This window comes from Mesoplodon densirostris, chromosome 3 (genome assembly GCF_025265405.1).
Source record: "Mesoplodon densirostris isolate mMesDen1 chromosome 3, mMesDen1 primary haplotype, whole genome shotgun sequence".
NCBI classification, from domain to species: Eukaryota; Metazoa; Chordata; class Mammalia; order Artiodactyla; family Ziphiidae; genus Mesoplodon; species Mesoplodon densirostris.
This window is the reverse complement of record NC_082663.1, coordinates 113,587,772-113,613,110: the sequence shown is the minus strand read 5'-3', so window position 1 is coordinate 113,613,110 and position 25,339 is coordinate 113,587,772. Positions and strand designations below refer to the sequence as shown.

Genomic DNA, 25,339 nt, shown 5'->3' with positions numbered 1-25,339 from the left:
ATGCAACTGTCAGACAAACCAGCAATTGCACTCATGGGCATTTATCTCAGAAAAATGAAAATTTATGTTCATATAAAACCTGCATACAAACGTTAATAGCAACTTTATTTATAATAGACCAAAATGGAAACAACCCAGGTGGTTAAACAAATGTGGTATTTCCATACCATGGAATACTACTATACAGAGGAACAATTATTGATATGTAAAACAATTTGAATGACTCTTGAGGTAATTATGCTGAGTGAAAAAAGCCAACTCCAAAGGTTACCTATTGTATTCTTCTCTTTATGTAACATTCTTGAAGTGACAAAATTATAGAAATGAAGACAAATTAGTGGTTGCCAGGGGTTAGAGATGAAGAAGGAGGGGGAGAGGGAACGGAGGGAGGTGTGGCTATAAAAGGATGGTGATGGAAAGGTTCTGTATCTTGACAGCAACAACATCAATATTCTGGTTGTGATATTGTATGATAGTTTTGCAAGATGTTATCCTTGGGGGAAACTGGGTAAAGGGTACACACGATTGCTGTGTATTATTTCTTACAACTGTATGTGAATCTCCAATTATTTAAAAATAAAAGGTTTAGTTAAAAAACCAATAGGTGCTACATTATATAATTTTTTCCATTTATAAGACTACGAGCCTGACAGTGTGGTAACAAGTGAGCACACGTAGCCGTTAGGGGGAGGTCAGATGGAGACGCTCATGATTCCATCACTCAGTTCATCACTTGGCTGAATAGCACTGACTGCTGGGATGGTTGAGACTGTTGCATTTTATTATTATTATTATTTTTGTGTGTGTGTGGTATGCGGGCCTCTCACTGTTGTGGCCTCTCCTGTTGCGGAGCACAGGCTCCGGACGCGCAGGCTCAGCGGCCATGGCTCACAGGCCCAGCCGCTCCGTGGCATGTGGGATCTTCCTGGATGGGGGCACGAACCCGTGTCCCCCTGCATCGGCAGGCAGACTCCCAACCACTACTGCGCCGCCAGGGAAGCCCGAGACTGCTGCATGTTAAATTGTTTTTCTTCTTAGTCAAATAGGTTTGATTTGTGCCCATATTAGATCATGTTTAAAGACTAGAAACATAAGGAACCCGATGATGAAATACAAGATAATTAAGAGCAAAAATGGTCAGATTATAATCCTACTTCAAAATTACCTTTCCCAACCTGTAAATGGCATTCATCTGATAAAAAAAATCATTATATAGAATATCAAGATGTCTTTGTCTAACACTTCAAAAACAGTGTTAAGAAGAGAAAATAGACAATTATATCTAATTTAGCTTTTTATTTATTGAGAATAAAGGGTCCACAGCCACAATGTGCTATTTGCAGAGTGCTTGCAAATAGTGGCCTGAAATCTGTCCCCTTTTGTCATTTATAAACAAAACATAGAAATTATAAAAATAAACCTGTAGTGGTTTTAGCATAAAATTCCATAATTTCAGACATAGATTCTTGGAAAACAGCTTTTGCTTGTACTGGTGCTGTATCAGGGAGTTAAATCCCAAAGTATTTTTAGTATACATACAGTTTCCAAATCAGATTTGACATATTATTTTTTAGTATATTTATTTAGCATAATTTAGAAAATTATGCTTTCTCTTGTATAAGTTAAAAAGAGTTAAACGTGCATTTGTTGTTAAATGATACAAAGTGGAAATTTGTCTGTAATGACTGTATATTATGAATATTATTAATGAATGCATTAAAACAAACTGTAGTATACAATACTTAATATAATACTCTTAAATAGCGTGTTTGAAAGTTCAAATCACATCTTTGTCACATACCACAGAAAAATGGCAAAACCAGTTTAAAATTTTTTGGAGAGGGTTGTAGTGAAAGGCGTTTGCAAGTCACATATGGCTGGGCTGTGCGGTGGGTGTGCATGCATTTGTCAGCTTTAAAGCATCCTGTACAAATCAGCTGTTAAGTGCCCACTGGCACTTACCTAGGACAATTAGGAAATAAGAGTCCTGGTTAGTGACATGTTCTCCATAACTGAAAATTACTATATGTCTGAGCACTGGATTGGGGTCAAGAGACTTCAGCCTTTCACTAGCTTAGGGTTCTTAGACAAATTAAGTGGGATGATGACAATATTAATAGACACCTGTCTCCCATGGTGCATGTTTAAAGCCAGTCAAATCAGCATTTTATTTACATTTTTAGCTTCTTTCTCATTTGTTATGTTTTCTACCCTGAGTAACAGAAAACCCCAACTCAATTGGTTTAAGTCGTGAGAAAAATAGAAATTCCGAGGTAGGGCAGCTTCACAGTTGGTTATTTTAGCAGCTCATTTCACCACTTCATGAAGGTCCTAGGTTTCTTTCCCTATTCTGCCACCATTCATGGGTCGACACAGCTGCCCTTAGGGTCACAAGAGTGTGACCTTGGGTCCAGGGGACCCTGTAGTTGATGAGGGTATCAAGAGAGAAAAGAGGCACCATCTCCTCTGGTGCATCTTTTTATCTCCACAGCTGACTTTCTCTCACCCCTCCTTGGCCAGCACTGGGCCCCTGCTCACCCCCTGGCCAGTTCCTGGCAGGGAGAATGGGAGCTTCATGACTGGCTTAGACCATGCTAAACGGAATTGACATTCTACAGGCAGAGAAGAAGAGAGAAAGACTTCATGTTTGGTTTTGATATGACAAGGGTTCACAAGACAACTAAGTAAATATACCTACAGGTTCAGAACAAAAGGTTTTCCAGGCACTGATTTGTAGAACATGATTTCTGAGATCAGGATTAGCTGCCACGTACATAGACATTCTGTGCAACCAATGTAGAATTGCATCGTGATTGTGAGGGCAGACTCCGAGTCACATCCTAGCTCTGCCATTTGCCAGACAAACGGCCTGAGATTAGTTGTGTAACTTCTCTAAGTTTAACTTATAAAATGGGGACCTAATGGACTTGTTGTGAGAATTAGGTGAAACAATACACATGAACGGGTAGGCCTAGTGCCCAGTGCATAGTTAGCAATCAATGAATGTGCGATGCTGGTATGATGCAGTGATGATGATAATGAGCTGACATGACCTTGCACCTCTCAACAGCTGAATAGCTGTTTTTCCTGCTTTTACTCTTTCCAGCAGCCACTATGCCCTCTACCCATCTACTCTATATACAGCATCCAGAGTGACCTGTTAAAAACATATAGTAGATCCATGTCTCTACAAATGACCCAATTTCATTCCTTTTTATGACTGAGTAATATTCCATTGTATATATGTACCACATCTTCTTCATCCATTCCTCTGCTCATGGACATTTAGGTTGTTTCCATGTCCTGGTTATTGTAGGTAGTGCTGCAATGAACATTGGGGTGCATGTATCTTGTTGAATATGGTTTTCTCTGGGTATATGCCCAGTAATGGGATTGCTGGGTTGTATGGTAGTTCTATTTTTAGTTTTTTAAGGAACCTCCATACTGTTATCCATAGTGGCTGTATCAACTTACATTCCCACCAACAATGCAGGAGGGCTCCCTTTTCTCTACACCCTCCCCAGCATTTATTGTTTGTAGATTTTTTGAGACATGGGTGGATCTAGAGACTGCCATACAGAGTGAAGTAAGTCAGAAAGAGAAAAACAAATATCATATATTAACACATATATGTAGAATCTGAAAAAACTGGTATAGACAATCTTATTTACAAAGCAGAAATAGAGACACAGGCGTAGAGAGCAAACGTATGGATACCAAAGGAGAACGGGGTGGTGGTGGGATGAATTGGCAGATTGGGATTGACATAGATACACTATCGATACTATGTATAAAATAGGTAACTAATGAGAACCTACTGTATAGTACAGGGAACTCTATTCAGTGCTCTCTGGTGACCTAAATGAGAAGGAAATCCAAAAAAGAGGGGATAAATGTATACATATAGCTGACTCACTTTGTTGTACAGTATAAACTAACACAATATTGTAAAGCAACTATACTCCAAAAAAACCACACCATATAGTAGATCAGATCATTCTCCTGCTCAAAACCCTCTCATGGCTCCCATTGCACCTAAAATCAGATCTAAAGTCTTTATTTGTCACAACCTGCAGGGCCTATGTGGTCTGGCCCTTGCTTAGCTCTCTGCCTTCTTCAACAACTCCACCCAGATCCCTCTACATTGGCCTGAATCGCATCAAGCCAGTTCCTACATCACAGATTTCCTGCCTGTTGGGCCTTCAGCCTGAACACTCTCCCCACTAGATCATCTCATATCTTCTCCCCTCATTTATTCATGTTTGTGCTCTAAGCACCTCCTCAGAGAGAAGTTTGTCATCTGCCCTCTTAAAAACAGTCACCACACTCACTCCCACTTACTCTTTCTCTTAGTCTGGACTGTCTAGAAAACAACCTGAGGCAAAAGCTCATGTGCTGACACTTGATTGAGGAGGAATACAGTCCCAAGTCCCAGGGAAGCAGGAACAAGGAAGAAGAAAGAGCAAATACTGAAAGGGCTCCAGCTTTGTAATCAGTGTAGCTGAGGGCTTAGTCTCCAGGGATGTCTTGAGACGGGGCATAGGGAGCTCTGCCGCTCTGTACAGACTATCCAGGGAAGGAAGAGAGAACTGATCTGCTGGCTCCCTTCTGTACCCTTTCTCCCACTGGTCAATCCACCCCTGAAGCAGGAATCCCCCCCACACCTCTATGATGTAGTGAGTAGCCCCCCCACCCCCAGGCAGCCTCTGGAAAAGCCAGAGCCTCAGGGGTCCAGTCTGACCAATGCATAGGCATGGAGGCCAGTGTCTTCTTGTCAGTTGTTGCCACACGCAGGGCTTCTTGATCTGAGCTGCTGGCAATAACAGCAGAGGTACCTGGCTCTAAGACTGTGCAAATAGCATGGAAGAGTTGATAGGGTCACTCTGGTCAGGAAGCAAGGCAAGTAGCCAAAGCCCTGGTGGGGAATGGGGGCAGAGAGGTCAGCGTGGCTGCTCAGATTTGAGTGGTATATAAACTAAGTCCAGCACCATCTGCTACATCCTCGTCTTGCATAGTTCTCTTCATAACACTGAAGATGACCTGCCATAATACTGCATATTCATTTGAATGGAGCAGATATTCACCAGGATGGAACCTCCATAAGCAGGAGCTCATCTTTTTGAAAGATCTCTTTTTCAGATTGTCATGCTATTTACCACTCTCTACTAATGAGTTGGAAAACGGAGGCATGACAGAAATATCCCTTGTGAATAGAGGAGGTCGGCCCCTCCCTTGGCTCTCCTCCTACTGTGCTGCCTCTTTCATGCCTCTTCCCACTCCCAGTATGTGTGCTGCCTTGTGGCTTGGAGGCCTGGCCTTCTCATCCCAGATTCTCCCTGTGCACATGGAATTCTGAGAGTAGCTGAGTTTCATTTCCTCTGGTTCTCAATGCCTTTCTTAGGTCCCTTGTACCATCACTCTAGGCCCTGGGAGTTAGATGGGACTTTTGTCTCTGGAACAGTACTATGATGAAGGGTTTTGTTGTTCACCTCCCTCCACGTTTCCCATTCACAATTCCCTCTCCACCACTGCATCTTCTCATTCATCCTTAATTAAAATTCTGACCCTATACCACTTCTTCGTTGCCTTGAAAAATTTCCCAAATCAGTTATCTCTTGAATGAATACCTTATCTCCATGCTGGCTCCTTTTCTCCCTAAATCAGAGTTTTAAATAATTATTTCTGAGTGTGATTTTAGGTCTAGGTTTTTGAATTTGTTGCCTCCATTGCCTTAATTTCTAGATGATAATGAATCATCACTTAAGAAATCAGCATTAATATTAGACTTAAGGGAAACCTTTAACATCATAGCTCTAGATCAGAGTAGCTATAACTTCTAGCAAAATATAGGCATCGACTTGCAGAACTGAAAATGGCCTCAGAAGTTCATTGAGTATGACCACTTCCCACTCCTCTCCCAACCCGTTCTTGAGAGATGAGGAAACAAACCAGAAAAGGTGGGACTCCTCCAGACTCACAAAGCCCAAGAGGGGCTGAGGCAGGCTAGGGACCCAGTCCTCTTGCCTCTCTGTCCAGGGCTCTCCTAAGATCCAGACTGCTTCTTCAATCAACTGCATAGTTTGGTTTGAAGATTTACTAAGACATTTTTGGACAGGCAGCAGAATGTTAAATCATGCAAGACAAGGAAGACAGTTCCCTGCCTATTCCCACCTTCTCATGTGACCTCCCGGACTGGCTTCTAATGGGTATTTCTGGGACTGTTTGATCAGCCCAGGGTAGACCTGACCCATTGCTAGTGACAGGGTAACTTTTGGTAGAATCTGGAGGAGGTGTCCTGCTTCCTTCTGACCCCCACAGCTATGTGTCATCTCTGGGTATCCTGATGTGCAGCTGCAATCTGAAATGGCCTGTAGGAGACACATTATTTGGCAGCTGTTTTGGGTCATGTGGTTGTGTTTTTGGTGAGATTAGAAATAGAAAAAAGTTTTAAAACTGGTAAAGTAAAATCCCTAATATATATTGGGGATTTTTAAACTTCTTGATCTTGTAAAAATACACGGATAACTTTCTTTTGTGTGTCTCTGAGTCTGCCTGGGGCAGTAATCTGAATTTATGTTGCCTTTTAACTTCCTCCTTTCAAATTTCCTGAATTGTATGATTTCAAAATTTAAGCATCATAGTTGGCTACTAAGAATCATCAGGATGCTTGCAAGTTCTGAAACAGGGTTTCAGGCAAATTCTGAAATTCTCTGTGTAAAATCTAGCATTTTTTCCAAGTTGGGGACTATTATTAAACCAAGAATTGCCCTGAGAGGTGAAAGCACAGAACAATTCAAAGAGGTGTCAAGGTCTGCTGGCATCCAATGCTGCTTCCCTGAAGGCTTCTTTTATTTTGTCATTCACACTTCACCTTTTTTATTCAAAGGTGACTTAAAAAAAATTATTTATTTATTTATTTTATTTATTTTTGGCTGCACTGGGTCTTCGTTGCTGTGCTCGGGCTTTCTCTACTTGCAGAGAGCGGGAGCTACTCTGTTGCAGTGAGTGGGCTTCTCATTGCGATGGCTTCTCTTGTTGCGGAGCATGGGCTGTAGGCACGTGGGCTTCAGTAGTTGTGGCTCGCGGGCTCTAGAGCGTGGGCTCAGTAGTTGTGACACACAGGCTTAGTTGCTCCTCGGCATGTGGGATCTTCCCGGACCAGGGCTCAAACCCATGTCCCATGCTTTGGCAGGCGGATTCCTAACACTGCACCACCAGGGAAGCCCCCAAGGTGACTTTTAATTCCAGTCTTATTTTATGCACAGTAGTCACAATAGCTCACTTCAGTTGTTAGCATTATCTCTAAGGGATATTCCATGCATCTGATTTGCAGCAGCTACATTCTCCCCTTCTTTGGGGAGCAGAGGAAGTTTGTGGAAGTCCAGTCCCTGCATTAAACAGAGCTATTTCTGATCTTGGTCGATTTACAGATCCTGACTTACATATGACCCTGAAGTTATTAAAAACACACACCCCAAGGCCTACCTTGTTTATGTAATAGGGCCACTAGGCTGACTCAGGGACTTTGTGCTCAGAGCTGAGGACAGAAACTGGCTTTTCCAAACACCTCAAAGTCTGGGAGGTGAACCCAGCCTCCAGGCTGTGGGGCTCCATCTTGACCACTGACTTAGAATTAAATTTCAGGGGGAGGCTCAGGATGTTTCCAAACTTCCCTGCTTCCTTTTATGCTCAGTCTTAATTTTCCTTTTCCCAAGATGGACAGTGCCATCCCTTTCCTGATCCAGCTACAGAGAATCTGGTCTCAAGCCAGCCTTGGAGGTTCAGTCATGCGTGGCCTTGGCAAAGATTCATGGTCAATTCTGAGAGAATATCACGCCTGCCAAGGCCAGGGGCACGGAGCATGGAGTAGCCTTTATCCTTCTGAGCACAAATCATGGTATCCATGGAGGAAGTCACAGCAGAGTGAGCCCTGGAAGTCACCCAGGCTTCCTCCAAGTCCTCATTTTACGGATGGGGAAACATACCAATAGCGGAAATATGACTGGCTCTGGGTTGCAAGCTGAGTGGTAGTAGAGGGTGGGCTGCATCCCAGAACAAAACCTATGAGAGGGCAGGGACCATGCTGGCCCGTCCACTGCTGTCTCCCAGCACCTAGTACAGTGCCTGGTAGACAGGAGGGCCCAGTAAATATCTGTTGAAGGAAAGAACAAATGTAACACCTCTTCTTCCATGTCAGCTTTCTATTTTTCTTCCCCTTCTCCTGATATTTAACTAACCTTAACGTCAGAAGAGCCCCTCTGCCCCTCGTCCAGGCCAGGAAAGGTCACAGGGGCATGAACAAGACACTGTTCCCCTAAGCCAGGAAGTCACCTGGTGCCCACACAGCCAGAGTAGGAGGCTTTCCCCCAGAAAGTCTCCTGCCCATCAGTTACCACAGCCTAGACTGGGCAGAGTCTACTCCTAAGTTTGATGCCAGACTGGAGCTACAGTATGACCATTTGGGGGGCCCTAGTAGTTACAAAGTTGTTTCCAGTTTATTTGGGCACCAAGACTGATCTTTAGGCCAGTTAATGGAAACAAAATGATCACTGGGCTGTGGTCTCCTAAAGTTGTGGATGTTGAAGAGGGATCCAGAAAGCTTTGGGAGCCCCAGGCTTGGGGATGAGGTCGAGGCCTCATGCCTGGTTCTAGGGAGAAGAAGGGACTCTCTGGTCACAGCTTGGCCAGGCTAGGCAAACGTCAACTGGGACTGCCTCTGTATGCCCAGGATTTAGTGAGATTCTGCAGTGAGAGAAGGCAGATTCAGAAGAAATAAAAACTTCGCTCTTTCGCAGGTTGTTGGCTCTCAGCGAGGGGCAGTTGGTGCGGTGTACTGGTCTGCCTGAGCTCCACAAGCTACAGCTGCTGATTAAGACCAGCAGCGCATATTGAGAGCACAGACTTGGGGAACCCTGCCCGGAAAAGAGCCAGAGGAGAGGAGGAGTGGGTTGGGGGGTGGGAGAGCTCGTCAGCTGCCGGGCTCCACAGAGCCAGGGCAGGGAGCGCACCCCGTGCCCCTGCGGCTGCAGAGATCGCCCTGGAGCGCCGGGAGTCCTCCAGCCCCGCGTGCGCGCCCGGATGCTCCGCGCACCTGCCGCGGGCCCCGCGCGGGTCTGAGCGGCGGGCGGGAGGGCCGCGCGCACAGGTGGCGGCGATTGGGCAGGCGGGGCCCGGAGGGTGACGTCACGGGCTCCGGTCCCGGCGGCAGAAATAGGGCAGACGCGGCGGTGGTGCCACAGTAGCGGGCCGCGGCGGCTTAGAGAGCTGGAGCCGCGACAGCCTCCAGCGCGCCCAGGACCCGCCGACAGCCCGAGAGACCGACCGAAGGACGCGGGACCGGGTCGCCGCTGCTACCACGGGGCGCTCCCTCTCGCCCTCCGAGTCCGGCCACCTGGTCTTCCCCTCGGCCCCCGGCCGCCTCAGGTACGCGGGCGCAGCTTCGGAGCGGCCGTGGGGAGGGTGCCAAGCCGCCGTCCCCGCCGCCGCCCACCGGTCCCGAGGCGCCCCGCTGGGGTACTGGCGCTCGCGGCCCCGCGTTTCCCTGCAGGGCCCGGCCGGGCGCTTGCTAGTCCTCACCGCCGCGCCTGGTGAACCAAGTTTGCCCGCCTGCCGGGAGGCGGGCACGGGACCCCAGGACCCGGGCTGGGCAGGGCTACCCCGGCCGGAGCCAGGACTCGGGGTAAAGGCTGGGGAGCCGAGGCGTGTGGCCTGGGTCTACAGTGGGGACCGGAGTGACCGGGCTTGCGCGCAGAGCACCGCGCAGAACCACTTGAGCCGAGCCCGAAGCGGGCGCCGGGCTCCGAGACCCTTCAGGTGCCGTTCTTGTGTTCTGGACCCCGAGCGGCCTCGGCGAGACGGGAGAGTGGTTGCACCTGGGCTCGGACTCGTTCCCTTGGCCCCGGGCTGGGGCGCGAGGCGGGCGTCCTCACTACCTCTTTCCTCCAGCTTTGCGGGGAAACTTGCGTCTGCTCGCTGCAGCCCGAAGGGCCCGCGGCGCCCGGCGTGGACCTCACAACCCTGAGGGCCGCCGCGTCCGGGGCTGAGCGCTTGGGCTTCGCGGAGGAGGCGGGAAGGACCCGGGACCCCACTAGGCTCCGGCAGCCCGCCGCTCTCCTTCTGCTCGGTCGGGCCGGTCGTTGTTCCAAGCAAGCGGTCGGTGTTATTTGTTGGGAAATCACTAGTGAACAATTTGTTTGGGGGATGTTCAGGCAGGGGGCTTGGTCCTAAGAGCTTGTAATGTGGGTGATCTCCACCCCTCTTGGCGCCAGCAAAAGACCTGTTCCAAGTTTTGGGGGGACCTAGGCGAAGCAGGCAGAGCTCTCCGCTTTGGGTGCGCGTGTGGCCTTGAGTTTGGGGGAGAGCTTGGCGCGAGCCTTCGGGGCTCCCTTCAACTGACAAACTGGTGCCCCGAGAGCGTTCGCTTGAGGCCTGCCACCTGAGGACTTCGGCGCCCGCCCCTCTTGCAGGAACAGAAACCTGCTGGAGCAGTCGGGTTTCTCACCATGCCCAGAACGTGGCGAGCGTCCCGTGCAGCGTGTCCGTCTATGTAAGTTCCTGGGGACCTGCAGAGTTGGGCCTTCTAGGTCTGCGTCTAGCCCAGAGAGTTGGTCCCACATGCGCTGTCCAGCCGACCTCTCTCTTGGTAACTGTCGCCGACGTTGATGAATAGCGCTTCCGCAGCCTCTCCTCCGCTCCCCTCTAGGTGTCGCTTCCGCCGAGCGGAGCCGGTGGCTTTGGTCTGTTCCCTTAGTGAATTTGTTGCAAGCCTGTGCGCCAGGAATTGTACTAGATGGGCTCCTGAGACGCAAACATCCGTCCACATTCTCTGAGCCAAGCAGAAACAGAATTTCAATAGAAGGGGCGCTGTAACTTAAGCCCATTTTTGGTGCACATTTTGATTTATCACACAATCCGAGAGGGGAGAAAAGGGATCGGGAAGAAATTCGGACTTTTCTCAAAAGCCCCGAGTTATTTTCCTACCATCAGTTTAGGGGAAAGCTAGAGATGACTTTTAACAGTGTCCTTTTAATCCTGGAATGGCCCAGACAGGCTCTGGGTCTGGGCAGTGGTCAGGTGGAAGGCTCACCTGGGAAGCAAATGGTCAAGGGAGTGAGGGATACGGCTTCTCTGACCCCAGAGGCTCAGCAGCCCTCGGGCGGTAACTCTAATGGAAGACCTGAGCCGATGCTCCACAGGGCGCATGTCTGCTTTCCATCTTAGTTTTGTGAGAAGACACTGCAGCATTACTAGGTTATTTCTGTTTAAACACACTGAGATGAATGTTCACTTTCTTCCCATGCTAGGGAAAAAGACAGCCCGTCTCTCCAAAGACTTCAGACAGAGCCAAAGGTTGTGCAAGAAAATAGTCTTTGATGCAATGAATTAAAATTGCTTAATAAAAGTTGTTCCAATGGATTTTTCTCTCTTCAAATTTTTTGCCCACCCTCAATTGTTGTCAGTTCCAGGAAGGCTTTTTGTTCCAGAGAGGGGCCAGCTTGTTCTGTTCTGTGTATGGTGAGAACTTTTATCACTTTGGCTGTGTCCTGGAGGGGTAGGTTGGATTTTTCTACCTTGACCTGCCAGTAACTCAGGATTCTTCTCCTTCTAAGGGCTGCAGGCTTTTCTTTTCTTTTCTTTTCTTTTTTTGTTTGACAACATTACATTTCAGAAATTGTCATTGACTAGTCAGGATTTCCTTAAAATCTCCTTAATTGCTACTTTGCCTTTTTTGGTATTTCTTTGCAAACTCAACTTTCTTGTGTTGCTCTGTGCTTACGAATTAATCAAATTAGGCAGTTATTTCAAGAGCACATCTTTCCTTACATTTTCTATCTTGGTGCATAACACAAGGCATGGAACTTCAAGTAAAATAGAACTATAGTGGAGTGAACATGGTACTTAGGAGGTATAATCTGAATGTTGGAAGGGTGAGGGTTCTGTGCATTAACTTCATAGTAAATAGGAATGTCATAGATTTACACATTGCATATAGACTAATTTAGATATCAAATTTATCAAATGTTGGAACAATTAACCAAAGATACCGAGTAGATAATTAATAGGAAATGCAATATAACTTCATTATGGATTGCTTCAGGGTTGGCTTCATATGTTTCCATGCCTAATTTCCCTTTCTTTTTTCCTAAAATCCTCACAAATCAAAACTGGGGTCCTAAACCTTGCAAAAGAAATTAGCATACAGCTTCCTGGTTTTAGGTTGGAGTTGATATGCCTTTTTTTTTTTCTTTGAACATTGGGCAGGCATACAGAAGAGAACTGTAGGATTTTGGTGGTCCCCAACTGGTTTCTATTTGTTGATTGCCAACATCACATGTGTAAAATGCAGTGCACCTGAAAGTAATTGGCTAGAGCATACACTTTTCAATTAGGTTAGAAATTCAGGTGCCTCAAAGTCACAGACCTTACCATTCTCTTCAAGGCTGGGTGGTGTTGCTTAGTTCTGCCAAATCATCTTCATAATTTCTGGTCCTGTCTGTAACAAAGAGAAACCATTTCTGTGTGACTATTCCATAGTGTCTGGTCTTGTAATGTCACCATATTCTGAGAGAGAGGATGAGAGAGAACAAACCAGTGAATAGCTTTCCCAAAAGCTCCAAGGGTCAGAATTCCCATTCTTCCCAAACAGGGCTGGTTCCTGGAGGAAGAAAGAGAAGTTTGTACTTATGCCTGTGCTTCTCTTTGGCTTCTGACACTGTTCAATAAAGACAGCTTACATGCTGCTGTATGTTCTCTGGTGGGGTAGGTTTGGAGTTTACATATTCATACCTATTTCTCCCTGATCGTTTGCATTCTTAGGTCACAGTTTTTCAACTTCCTTCAAAAAACAAGTCAGTATTTGGAATGTTACATTCTACAGATTTGTCGTACCGCTATAATTTTAAATACAAATAAATAATAGCATGATATCAGCTTATATTATAACACCAGAAGATCCTGTGGTTTTCACAGCAAGGGGGTAGATGATCTAATGGGGCCCATCCTGAACTAAAAAAAGCAAAATCAGTCTGTCTAAACAGAGAATGCATACATGTTCCATACGTAAGTTTGTGATTACGTTAGAAACAAAACAATTGCCTAGGGGTCAGGATGCTTGAGTTTTAGTCTAGGTTTGGCCTCTGAGTTGGCTTCATACATTGGGTGAATTCTTCCACCTTCCAGGCCTTTGGTGTCCTGTCTGTGCAGTGACCAGTCTGGCACCTGATTCTCCTGAGCATGGGGAAACATGAGGCTCAGCTGGGAAACCTCAAAGGAAGCAGTGAAGTACTTCTCTTGGAAACGAGATGTTTCCAAGATATTTAAGATATCAAGTGATTGTGTCTTATGAGTTGTTTGAAAGGAAGGATAGTCCTAGGCCTTTTATGAGAACAATCTCAGGTAGATTTATAACCAATCTTGGGACTCTAGCATGGATTGAATGAAGCTTATAAACCTAAATTGATTTCAAAAGGAGCTCTAGGTTGAAAAAGAGGGTTTGTGACCTTATTAGTGGTACCTTCCCATTTCTATGACAGGGAGATTCTTGTATTTTCTTCCATCTGAGGGCTAGTAGGGCTATTTGAATTTGATGAGTAATCTTCCAACAGGTCCTCTTTGCCCAAAGTGACTGTCTACCAGGCTGGTTGGTGCTGCCCATGAGCTAAAGGGTACTTGATGCCTGGCATCCTTTGTATCTCCTCATGGTTTCTTTATTTCAACCACATTCTTGGCCAATGAAGACAGCATCAAGGAAGGCCGAGGAGAGTGTGCCGAGTGGCCCCATTCTGGGTGAAGTGTAGGAGGCGGGCAGCTTGGCTTCCCCCTCACTCTGTTCCTCTGGCCTTGCTCAGAGCCATGAAAGCTGAAGGAACACAGCTCTTGGAATCTGTCAGAGGAGAGACTTGGGGCTCCTGGCCTCTGATCTTGCTGTACATAGATGTTTCCCTGTCTAAAACCAACCATTCATCCAAATAAAATATTTCTAAGTATCAAGAGGCAGCAGGGGATGGGGTTTAAGAGTATAGACACCAAGTCCACATGACTGGCTTGGAGTCCCAGCTCTGCCATTTATTTGCCACGCAGCCTTGGCAAGGTACTTAACTCTCTCTGTCACCCATTTCCTCTGTCATTTGACTAGAGGATAATCATTGTCCTCCTCATGGAGTAGAAATGAGGATTATGAGTTAATACCTATGAAGCATTTAGAACAGTGCCTGACACATAGTAATTGCTATATGTGTTAATCAAATAGATAGTCTCTATTTGGTTATTAGACAGATCATCAAAATTGATTTAGACGCAGTATTCTTTTTTTATGAACCGAACTGTCATAAAACTTAGGTTGTAAATTTTAAGACTGTTGTTGCTGTAGATGGAATGAATTGTCAATCACCATGAGTATAAAATGACATCTCAGACTCATCTGCCGTGCAAATGAAGTTTGATCTAGTGGTGGCCAAGCTGAAATAAACTTTACAGAGAGGCTGCCTAGGAATATTTGAGTAGCTGGCCTGGCTCGTGTGTTTCCCTGTCATCCAGTAGAATCCTATGGGAATCTCAACACAAACCAGACAAAACCAGAGATGACTCCAGTTGCAGTAGGGCTGCAGTTCAGCTTCCTAAAACACATCTCAGAACAGCTGGTTTAATGCCAGACGTCTGGGCACACCCTCTTAAATGAAGTGATTTGGCGCTTCCCAAAACAGTTGAAATGAACAGAATTTATTCTGATATTATCCATTAATAATAAAACATCCAAAATAATTGGTCTTGGATTACTAGGCAAACTGAAAACTAAATACTAGGTATTGTGGCTCAAATATTTCATAACTCCAGGGATTGACATCTGTACATTATCTAGAGTAAGTTTTGATTATCTTGCTGTTTTTAGTTTATTTGGGCTTGAAGGCATGAAAAGGGAGAGAAGAAGCCCTTTTATATATATGCTCACTCCATGAGTGCTGGTTGATGGTGGATAAGTAGGGAAGAATGAATAAAAGTAGAGTAGGAAGCAGTGTCTTTCTAGTTCTAGCTTGAGTTACTCTTGCTGGTTTAAAAAAAATTCCAAAAATCCAGCAGCTGCTTTCTGCAGTCTCTGGAACATGGATGGCTCTGTGTTCAGAAGAGAATAATTTATGGGGAGTAGGGAGTTGCCCTATTTATTTTTAGAAAAACTGGTTGCAGTTAGGGAAGTTATTTTTATTCTCTTGTAGCCCCAAATGTGATTTTCACTCCTCATCCCTGTAAGAACACACACCCTAGCTCGAGCCCCGGATAGGGAGCGTAGCGCTGGGTGGCTGCTGATAACGCTGCAGCCCTCTCCCAGGTAGCTGCGGAAGCTGCAGCGTTCTGCTCCACTCTGCCTTCTTCAGAGGGAGGAGCCGGTGCTGACTGTGCTGAGACCATGACCTTCAGATTGTATTTACTAGCCACTCGGACCATTTCCACAGTAACTCTAGCTTTCCCTCCAGATGTCAAAGATGAACGGCTGAAGCAACAGAGGTAGGAGTAGGAGCCTGTGGACTCTTTAAAAAAAAAAAAAAAAAAAAAGAGAAAAAGAAAAAAGAGATGTCTTCTCTTTAAAGATAGTCATAACTTATAACCTTGCCTTTCATAGGCCAGTGTTATATGCCTACAATGTTTAGTTTGACTTCTCTTTCCTGTGGGCATTTCTGTCTCAAGTTGGGGACATAAAGCAAATCTGGAGCAGCAGCTTTATTTGGGTATGGAAGGCAGCCAAAGGAAACCTGGAATGTGGCAGGAGTGTATTTGTTTGGCAGCCCTGGCATCAGCGCTAGTGATCATTTGATACCTCCCCTTGTGTAGAGCAGGGATCCTTCAAAGCTGTTGGCTCTGGGGGTGAGCACAGGTGGACCCCTCAAACAGGCTGTAAGGTCTCTCAAGCAGCTAATCATCTCTGACTCGGACACCTGCTCATGACCAGCCCTAAGCCAAGTCACGGGGGTGCTGGCCTCCAAGGAGCTCTGTGTGTTTTCATCTCCCCAGCCATGAGCAGGATGCAGTGTGGACCACATGCAATTAAGCACTAAATTGTATGGTGCTCACAGAAATCAATAACTCTTAAAGTTTCCTTGAGTAAGAGTTCTAAATACTGCATGATGAGTTCTATCTGGATATGTTTCTTAGAGATACTGAAATTAAGGTTGGAATATGTTCACAGTGGAAGCCTTAAAAAGTACAGCTAATTGGACAAATGCACCAGTCTGTGTCTTTGTCCTCTTAACACAATGCCCAGCATATGTTAGGGAGTTGAATTTTTATTATAGCTGATCCTTAGTTTTTTTCATCCATGTGATTCTTTGATTACTTTCAATTGTCCATTTCTTAGACAATTTATCAAGTGAGTCTCAGGAAATATCTTAAATGCTACTGAAATCCTATTCATTGGATGCTGGGATTCTACTACAAGGACTGGTCTTGAAACAAAAATAAAAATAGTAGACCCTTTAATGCTGTTTTGAAGCTCACTATCTTGTTAAGTGAGGCATCAGCTACAAACAGGGGTGCTACAGATTTAACATGATTCCTCATCAGCATTTATTGAGCACTAGTGCGCCCAGCTGCAAATACTTTCTGAGGAAACAGAAGCATGGACATAGGGTAACCTAACAGAGGTGCCTCAGCCTTCTCACCCTCATTTGTTCTTGCAGATGTAGTGGCAGGTGCATTTCAAGTGGGTTTCTACATACCAGTTAGCATTTCTAGAGTTCTTACTATGTACCCACCCTGCCTCCTTCAGTCCTCACAGCAGCACTATTGGGTACATATTCTGACCCCATTTTAGAGGTGAATAAACTAAGGCTCCGAAGTAATATAACTTCTCCACAGGAAAACAGAATGGTTGGTGCCAGAATTTAAACTCGGATTTATCTGATTCTGGAGCACAAGTACTCACTAACTGTGCCTTGTTTTGTTTACACTTTGCAGCACTTAGTTCTGAGTGTTTGTCATTTTCTCAACAGACTCAACAAAATGAAACCAGGATGCTTTTGGCTGCATCTCACACTTCTTGGAGCCTCCCTGCCTGCTGCGCTGGGGTGGATGAACCCAGGAACCAGCAGAGGATTGAACGTGGGTGTGGGAGAGTCCCGGGAAGAGGTATGGTCACGTCACGGCTGACATGACATTTAAAACTCATTGCTTTTCAATGTTAGAGTATCTTATTTCCTTTCCACCTTTAGTTTTTATCAAGTAGATTGCAGTGAAAATTAAAATCCTGCCCCCTTTTTGGTAGGGGACAGAAGGAAGCCACGTGTGTTGATAAGGACAGGAGGTTTATCTCATGCTGTTAAGTAATGGTCTAAAATCTCTCCAGTGCCAAAAATGTATCTGCAGATCAAGCTATGGTTGCATGTTTTGTCTTCCACACAGACCCACTAGAGAACGGCCTTTGTGGATATTTAATAGCACTCTGAAAGTGCTGACTCATTGGTGGAGCACACCCATGTGAATTAATGAAGTCTTTTAATTAAAAAATATGTTATAAAGGAAATAGACTTCTTTTCAGCTATATAGATAACAAGAACCAGGCTGAGTAAGAACTGGAGTGTAGAGGTCCTAAGGGAGGCGGCCTTAATGAACAGATAAGAATGATTAATGGCATGTTAGTATATATAAATGCTTCTAAAGTGCTTGAAAAACTTGTTCTCAAATACCTCCCGGGAGAGTCTTGCTATCCTGCTAATTGCTTAGTGAACTCTGGTCTGAAGTAGTGAAGAGGAGTCATAAACTGCAGCCAGCCCTGCTCAGGTAGTAGGCCTCATGGATTTGGGGCTCATGAGGGATGTAGATTTTCTGAACATGCTGATTTTTTGTACATGCTGAACCTTGAGAAATGACTACACCCTTTCAGTAAAACCACCTAGGATTTTCTTGATGACGTGATGAATACTAATTCTTACCTGAGAGCTTTCCAGGGCATCTTAACTGCCACTGTCTTCCATGATGCCTCCCCTTCTCCTTTTCTCTGTGCGTGCTTCCCGTCCTGTGGAATGAGGAAGAAAAATCACCCCCAAAAGTCAACGTTACCCGGAGAGTGAATAACGATACACACTATATGGTAGGATTAATGCGTTATTTGAGCAAAAGACACGATTTCTCTTTCATTATTACTTAATTGTAATGCAATCCCAAAGCTACAAGCCTTAATCTTCAGGGAGCTACAGAAGTAATTTAATGTGCACTCTTTTCCTGCTGAAGTTAGTGTGGCTTCCCTTTGTGGCGAGCAGATGATTAAACAGAAACACTGTCTCTCCCATCTAAATCCATGAAGGACACAACTTAATGTTCTTGTGAAAGAGTCTGAAGGCTGACTTGCTAGCGAGCCCAGCATTTCCCAATGGGAATCGTTTAATCGTTATACTCATATCCATACAGAGGGAAAATGATCATTTAAATCCTATAAATATATTGTTGAATATTTAATAGCAAAGCAAACAGGCAAACACACAGCTATGTGTATTTAGTGTTCTTACTTTTGGGGCTCATTGGCCCACTGTTTTAAATCACTTAATTCAATTAAAAGAGTCAAGCCTATTACTGTGGGATTTAGCTGGAGGTAAATTGAAGGTAATTTGATATCAACCTAAGGTCTCTATTTTAGTTGTTACCACCCTAATTCTTTGTGTACCAAAGAAAGAGTAGATGATGCTCAACCTGAAGAAGTGAGGCTTTTTTTTTTGTTTGGGGGGGTTGTTGTGTTCCCCCCCTTCACCCCGTTAGGATAGAGCCCCGGAGATGCCGTTGTCTCCCAGGTTCGGGAATTTCACTGCTTCGGGAAAAGGAAGTGATGCCTCTGGACTCCCAAAGGCCGGAACAACCGCCCTACCCATCCAGTTCTCTTTGCCGTAGACTGAGTTTTTGTGAAGTGTTGTAACTTCTGCTCATTGAGTCTGCTTCTGTCAACTGTTAAATGAGATGATGACAATGTGAATGGGCCCAGGACATAGGACAGCCTCTGTGAATGTTTAGAGAGAGTGGGCAGGACATGTAGCGTAACTGGTTTGCTGACCTTGATGACACTTGATGCACAGCCCCTCCGTCCCCTCACTCACTAGGGTCCTCCTGCCCCAGTGCCGTCCCCTCCTTTTGCAAGTCTGAATCATCCCCTCTTCCAAGGCCCAGCTCTGGTTCTTACCTTTTCTCTAGAGTCTTCTTTGACCACTCTTGGTTACATTTGATCTCTTTCTCTGAACTCCTAGTCTTAGTCTTTCCTATCTTTTTCTTAACTCTTGTATTTGTACTTTAGCATATGGATGAAGCCATCTTCTTTATCTTTCTCTTCCTTACAGCATCTAATAATTTAAAGAGGAAAATTAGAGGCTCATTGAGTTTTTGAGTCAATTGATATTTATTCAACATTTGGTACTAGTCATGTAGTCACCTTGGTGCTTTCAAATTTCACATTAGACTATCATGTATTTAAGTGAGTTTTTTATACCTCCCTGCACAGCAGGCTCATTTCTGGTGTGGACATGAATGGTCCCCCCCAGCAAATCTGTTAGCAGTTTGTGGGCCAAGCCAAGCTTGTACCTTGTCAACATCCAAGATAGTCCTGTGTGTTACAGGTTCTGGGTAGTTTCTTCTTTGAATTGTAGCTCTTTAAATATCCAGAACTCACTGCCTAAACCATATTAAACTCCTCTAGCAGCTTCCTCAGACAGTCTTATTTTCTAAAAGAATCAAAGCCAACAGTTTCCTGAGACCCAATAAATAAATGAATAAAAACCTTTCCAGGAACTAAATGGTAAAATGTTTCAGTGTGTGTTTTCTCCCTGATCGTAGTACTTTCCAAAACATTCATTGACTTAAGATTTTTTTAAGTGCTTGGAAAGCATTAATAAGATTTAATTTGCCTTTCAAGTTATTATACCAATTACTTGAGTGTCCTAAGGGTAAATAAGGATTAAATGACCAATGTGTGTGTGCTTGCACATTTTTAAAGCAATTATAACAATTGTGAACTGTGTTGAATTATTGTTTTATGTACAAAGACTACAGTTGACATAGCTTCCAGGAGTTTACCACTTTACAAACGTCGATAAAAAGAAATGTAGCTGGGTGGAGTGCCTCTTTAATAAAGAGCTGAGTGGCAGGGCATGATCTAGAATCCTAATGCAATTCTGAATTCAGAGGAAACAATTCTGAGAGATACAACTTATCGAAATTCTGAAATAGAGTTATATTTTATTTTCCCCCTTTCCCCAATACTCTGGCCAAGATAGATACAGTAATAAAATCAATATTGGTAGAATTTTGTATTGGGGAGACCAGGAAAGTGAGAAGGGATGTGATAACAGTCCCTAGGGATGTCCCTCTTGAGGGGCAGACATTTATGGGCAGGTCCCCTCCCCTTTGAGCCCTGGATACTGTATTGCCATCACCCGCTGGGCTCTGGGATTGGATGGCGGCCGTTACACAGCCTTATGCATCCTTCTTGATCTTACTGAACTTTTCCTAAATTGCTCTTACCCATGGCTTCTAGTCATGCGCTAAATATCTGTAAATATTAATATTGGTTCCATTTAAAATTGTTAGCTTTGTATGCCTTGGTGCTTATAGAGCCGAGATATGCTTTGATGTCAGACACCATTTGTTTTCAGTGTGTGTGAAGTCTCATAAGAGTCTTTGAGGGAAAAAAATTGGTAGTAGGAGTGGTATCGGTAGTCAGGATGCTTCCTGTCCTCCCTAACTCCAGGGGTCAGCCTAAGAGAGCAGGATCCTACCCTGGTTGACCAGCCCGTTACCCTTCTGCAAGTGTTGGCCCCTGACGCTGACTGCACTCCTGTCCCTGTGAGGACACCTTCAGTTTGCAGAGAACTTAAATGCTCTGGCTTCTTTCTGCATTGGCTGGGCATTCAGGAGGACTCAGGCTGCTAAGACTGAGCATTAATTTAAAAAAATATTTTTCTTCCTTAATAAGTGTCCTTGTTCTTACACATTTGATTGCAGTTAAGACAGTGCTCCCCTGCCCTTTCTAGTGATGTTCTCCCCCCCACAGCTCTCACCCCATGCCCCTGACTTCCTTTTCATTGCCGGGGAAGAAGAGTTGATCACTCCGGCCCCTCACTCTGTGGGAGTGGAGAAAACCAACTCCCTCCTCTCTGTGAACAGACAGGGTCCAGGCTGGATACTCAGTGTTTTCCAAGCCTCATCTGCAGTACAGGCCTGCATGCAGGTTTTATGTCTGTTTTCTGCAGAATCACCCTTCCTAAACACTCCCTGGTACCAACTGCAGCTTTCAAAGAAGATGAGACTCTGGGTGAAGTGTCACAGCAGGAGGCACGAGTGGGGCCTTTCACTGGGTGAGGTGCACTGGGATGCAGATGACATCCCTTACATGAATCCGGGACTTCTACTGCGGGGCTGGTTCTGGGACGGCAAGGCCTCTCTCTGCTCCTCCAACTCTCGGCCATGGCTGTCCATTACTGTGTGTCAGAGGGTATGGATGTTAGTTTCTTAGGTAAAATTGGGAGAGCACAATCTCCCACCTGCAGATGTGAGTAAATCCATAATTTCCAAGGTGAAGGGTGGTGGCAGATACTCCAAGCCGCAGGGGAGGATGAGCTGATTTCCACCTTCAGAGTTAGTGTGGGCTATACGTACTCCTATCCAGTGTCTCTTGAGCTTCAATGTGCTTGTGAACAAGCCCTGATACTTCCAGTCTTGGAGGACAGTGGGCAGAAAAGCCCTAGAGGTATCCCCTACCACCACCCCCTATGCACACATCCAAGAAGGAGAATCCAGTTGGTGATGAACCCTGGCCTTTTTTAGCTTCTTGCTAAGATGATGACGCTGACTGCAGTCAGAAAAAGGAGAGAAACACAAAGGCTGCAGTCATGCCGGGAAATAGCTTGCCATGAAATTGGCTTCGGGTGAGGGGAGGCAGGGGCAGGTAGGTGAGGGGAGAGGTGAATTGAAACAGCCTGGGTTTGAGAGTCATTTTCACCTATTTTCAAGCAAGCAGGCAGATAAGAAAACTTAGATCTCTGAACCCAGAGTTCGCCCTGGCTTACCTACAGGTGATTTAAATCCAGGGGGTCGGCCCACACTCCCATGCTCTCACCATCACTGCCTCTGTGCAAGACATCCTGGTGTCCTGCCCAGTTTCTGTCCCCAGCACCCAGCCAGGCTGCCTTGGGCACCACAACTGCTGGGTTGGTGCTGTGTTCGGGGGTCTTGTTTTCATTTTTATCCTTGGACAGGGGAAGCCACCGTCTTTGTTCTTTGTGTTGGATATTTCTCCTCTCTCGCCACTCCCAGCAAGCCTTCTACTCTGTACCAGTTACTGCACTGTATGTCCCTTTAGTATTTTGAGATCATAGTTGACAGAGTTTTAATTGGCTCTGAAAAGTTCTGTGACCCAGGAAAATAAACACTTATGAGTTCACAGAAAACCATTATTCTTCCTTTTAATTTAGCCTTTACTCATCTAACTATTTTCTGTATGTCTCTCTGCTAAATAATCTCTGCCTCTCTAGGAAACTTCCCACGATTGTAAGCAGGACATCAGGCCATGTGTTGTCAGTGGGGCTCTGATTTCCGTTGTCCGGGCACTTGGCAGCATCAGCTCTGTTAGGCCCCAGTCACCTGCTTGATTTGTTCTCTGTGACTTGTCTCTTGTGGGTTGTCTCTCTTGTTTCCCATTCAGAGAGAAGTGAATGCTGTGTTGGTGTCAGACTCTAGCAGGCCCCCTGTGCGTGGCCTCCACTTCCCTGTCCTGCAATCCAGGGCCATTGTCCTTCTGTCTCCACTGCTGTGGCTTCTGCTCTGAGCCCCCTGGGAAGGGGAGGGTACTGGCTCCGGAGATGGAGGGCATAGGATGAGAGGGGGGTTCCATACCTGAGAAAACTGCAGCAGGGCCAGGTGCATGCTGTTGGGTGGAGGAAGCAGCCGAGCTGAGCCCCTCAGGGCTTAGAGAAGCCCTCCGTCCATTGGGCCTCCCTTGTTGTAGCCACACACTTGCATCTTTTTTTTTTCATTTTTAAAATTTATTTTATTGAAGTATAGTTGATTTACAATGTTGTGTTAATTTCTACTGTACAGCAAAGTGATTCAGTTATACATACATATATTCTTTCTCATATTCTTTTCTATTATGTTTATCACAGGATACTGAATATAGTTCCCTGTGCTGTACAGTAGGACCTTGTTTTTTTTTTTTTTTACATCTTTATTGGAGTATAATTGCTTTACAATGGTGTGTTAGTTTCTGCTTTATAACAAAGTGAATCAGTTCTACATATACATATGTTCCCATATCTCTTCCCACTGTTACTTTTGTTAAAATACTTTAATCATTGAGGGTTTGTATTGGGGTAGAAAGTGTATGTGTGTATTTTTTGAAGAGTTGAGAAGTCGTCCCTGTATTGCTCAGAAAAGTCCTTTCCAGAGAATACCACTGGTGACCAGCGAGCCCTTAACATAGTAGGAAGTAGATTAAAGAACCACGTTTGCTGACCACCTAACCAGCTATGAGGGAGGTGGCAGGTGCCAACGTCACCACCCAGGTTTCAGCCCCAGCCTCTGGAGCATAGCCTGCTTTTCTGACCACACATCTCTCCCTGCTCAGGCTGAGAGTTCTCTGTGCTCTTGGTGGCTTGTCAGCTGGTGGTGGGCAAGGTCCTGGCATAGATAGCTTGATGCAGACAGCTGTTCCTGCCATGTCCTAACTGAACTGTGCATGTTCTACATTTCCTCTTTCTCCTCCACAATGTTTGTTGTTGCTTTAAAACCCCATAGCTGCTTTTTCCAGCTGGGGCCAAATCACTCACTTGCTGCTCTGCCTGTCTGTGCTGCTTCCTAAGGGATCCCCAGTCCTGCCTTTGACTCAGGGGCCCCTCACGTCGGAGGGCCCAGTGGTTCAGATCTGCTTCTCCCCTTCCAGCTGTGTGACTGAGAGAAGTTCCTTACTCTCTGACCTTCAGGTTAGCATTGAGTAAAATGCAGGTGATAAAAGCCCCGGTTTCCGAGTTGTCATGAGGACTAAGATGGTGCATGTAATACCCGTCACGGACACCTGCTCAGAACATGGCAGTCAGAGCTGTGGTCTGTGTCCATGATCTCAGAACCCCACTAAGTACCCATCAAGAAGACCATGCACTTCTCTTGTGCTGAGGGCTGGCGTGTCACCACCAGCTGCAGTGCTTGTCACTCAGTGTTTAGCAAGGTAGCTCTTGGGGTGGGAGGGTCCTCTTTCTGGTGGAATGGTCAGTATCCTGGGGTCTGGGCCCCCTGGGTCCCCAGTGTCCAGGGGAGCTTGGTACACAGCAGGATGTTCAGATGCTTGTCAAGTAAGTGAATGAGTCAGTGATCTTTTATTATTGTTTTGGCATCACGTAGGGATTTAGACAAGGTGACTTGAGTTTCTAGGACTCCTTATAGAAGAAATCGCAGGAGAGACCAGGCTGTTCTTTGGTTTCCACTTGTAGTAGAATCCCGTCACAGTTTCAAATCTTTCCATCTTCCTTACTGAATCAGTAGAAGCTTAAGAGTGTCCTATGGGTTGTGTATGGGGGACGGGGGTGGAATCCCTGACTCATTTGCTGTCTCCTTCTTCGAGTGGTCTGAGGGCCTGCCTGACCCTGACGGTCCCTTCTGTGAAAAGGCCAACACACCAGGCAAGCACACCAGACCCTCACCCAAAATAGAAACCTTAGAGTGCAAGGTACACTCACATGCAGGATGTTCTGTTTATTCTTCAAATTTTCAGGGTCAGCAGAAATAGTCTGTGGCTCCAGGGAGGGTGGCTGCCAACTGTCCCTACAAAGGGAGGAAGGGATCGAGGGCAGTGAGAATGGAAGTTGTCTTTGGGGATTTTGTTAAATAGCTGTTAGACTCCTGATGGCTTTTCTTGACGCTAAGTCTTAGGTGAGTTGTAGTAAAAGCTTGCATAAGCTGTTCTATCATTTAAAGCTTGCTCTCTAAATAAAGAAAACAGAACTCTTCCCATTTATTTGCCTTTCTAACCTTGCATTTAAAACATGCTGGGAAACTTCCTCTATAAGCAAGGACCTCAGGTTTCGGTGGTTTTGCTGATGTCACATTTTGTGCATTCATTCCAGGGAATTAGACTTTCACATGGAGACCCTAGGAGATGTCAAATGGGAGAGGCCTGCCAGGCAATGCTCTAATTGGAGTGCTTCTAAAATGTGCCCCACTGGGCCTCCTCTTCCTCCTCCACTCTCTTCTGTTTGGTTGTTACATATGCTGTTGTTTTCACTTTAGCATTTGGCTGTGAAGAATGGGATTCTCTGCCTCCTGTCTGGGTGTTCATCCCCTGGCAGTGTAGCTAAGGAGTATGTCTTTGTGTCCCAAAGCAGAA

At 45.4% G+C, this 25,339-nt stretch overlaps 1 protein-coding gene across 6 annotated transcripts in view; it reads left to right on the top strand.

Annotated features, from left to right (window-relative positions):
• Positions 1 to 25,339, top strand: part of FSTL4 (follistatin like 4) — a 731,471-nt gene that overhangs the window by 292,299 nt on the left and 413,833 nt on the right. For all 6 annotated transcript variants that reach the window (XM_060091939.1, XM_060091938.1, XM_060091934.1 and 3 more), the window contains one exon: positions 16,980 to 17,115. In XM_060091939.1, the coding sequence (XP_059947922.1) occupies positions 16,980 to 17,115 (136 nt within the window). The remainder of the gene's footprint in view (positions 1 to 16,979; positions 17,116 to 25,339) is intronic.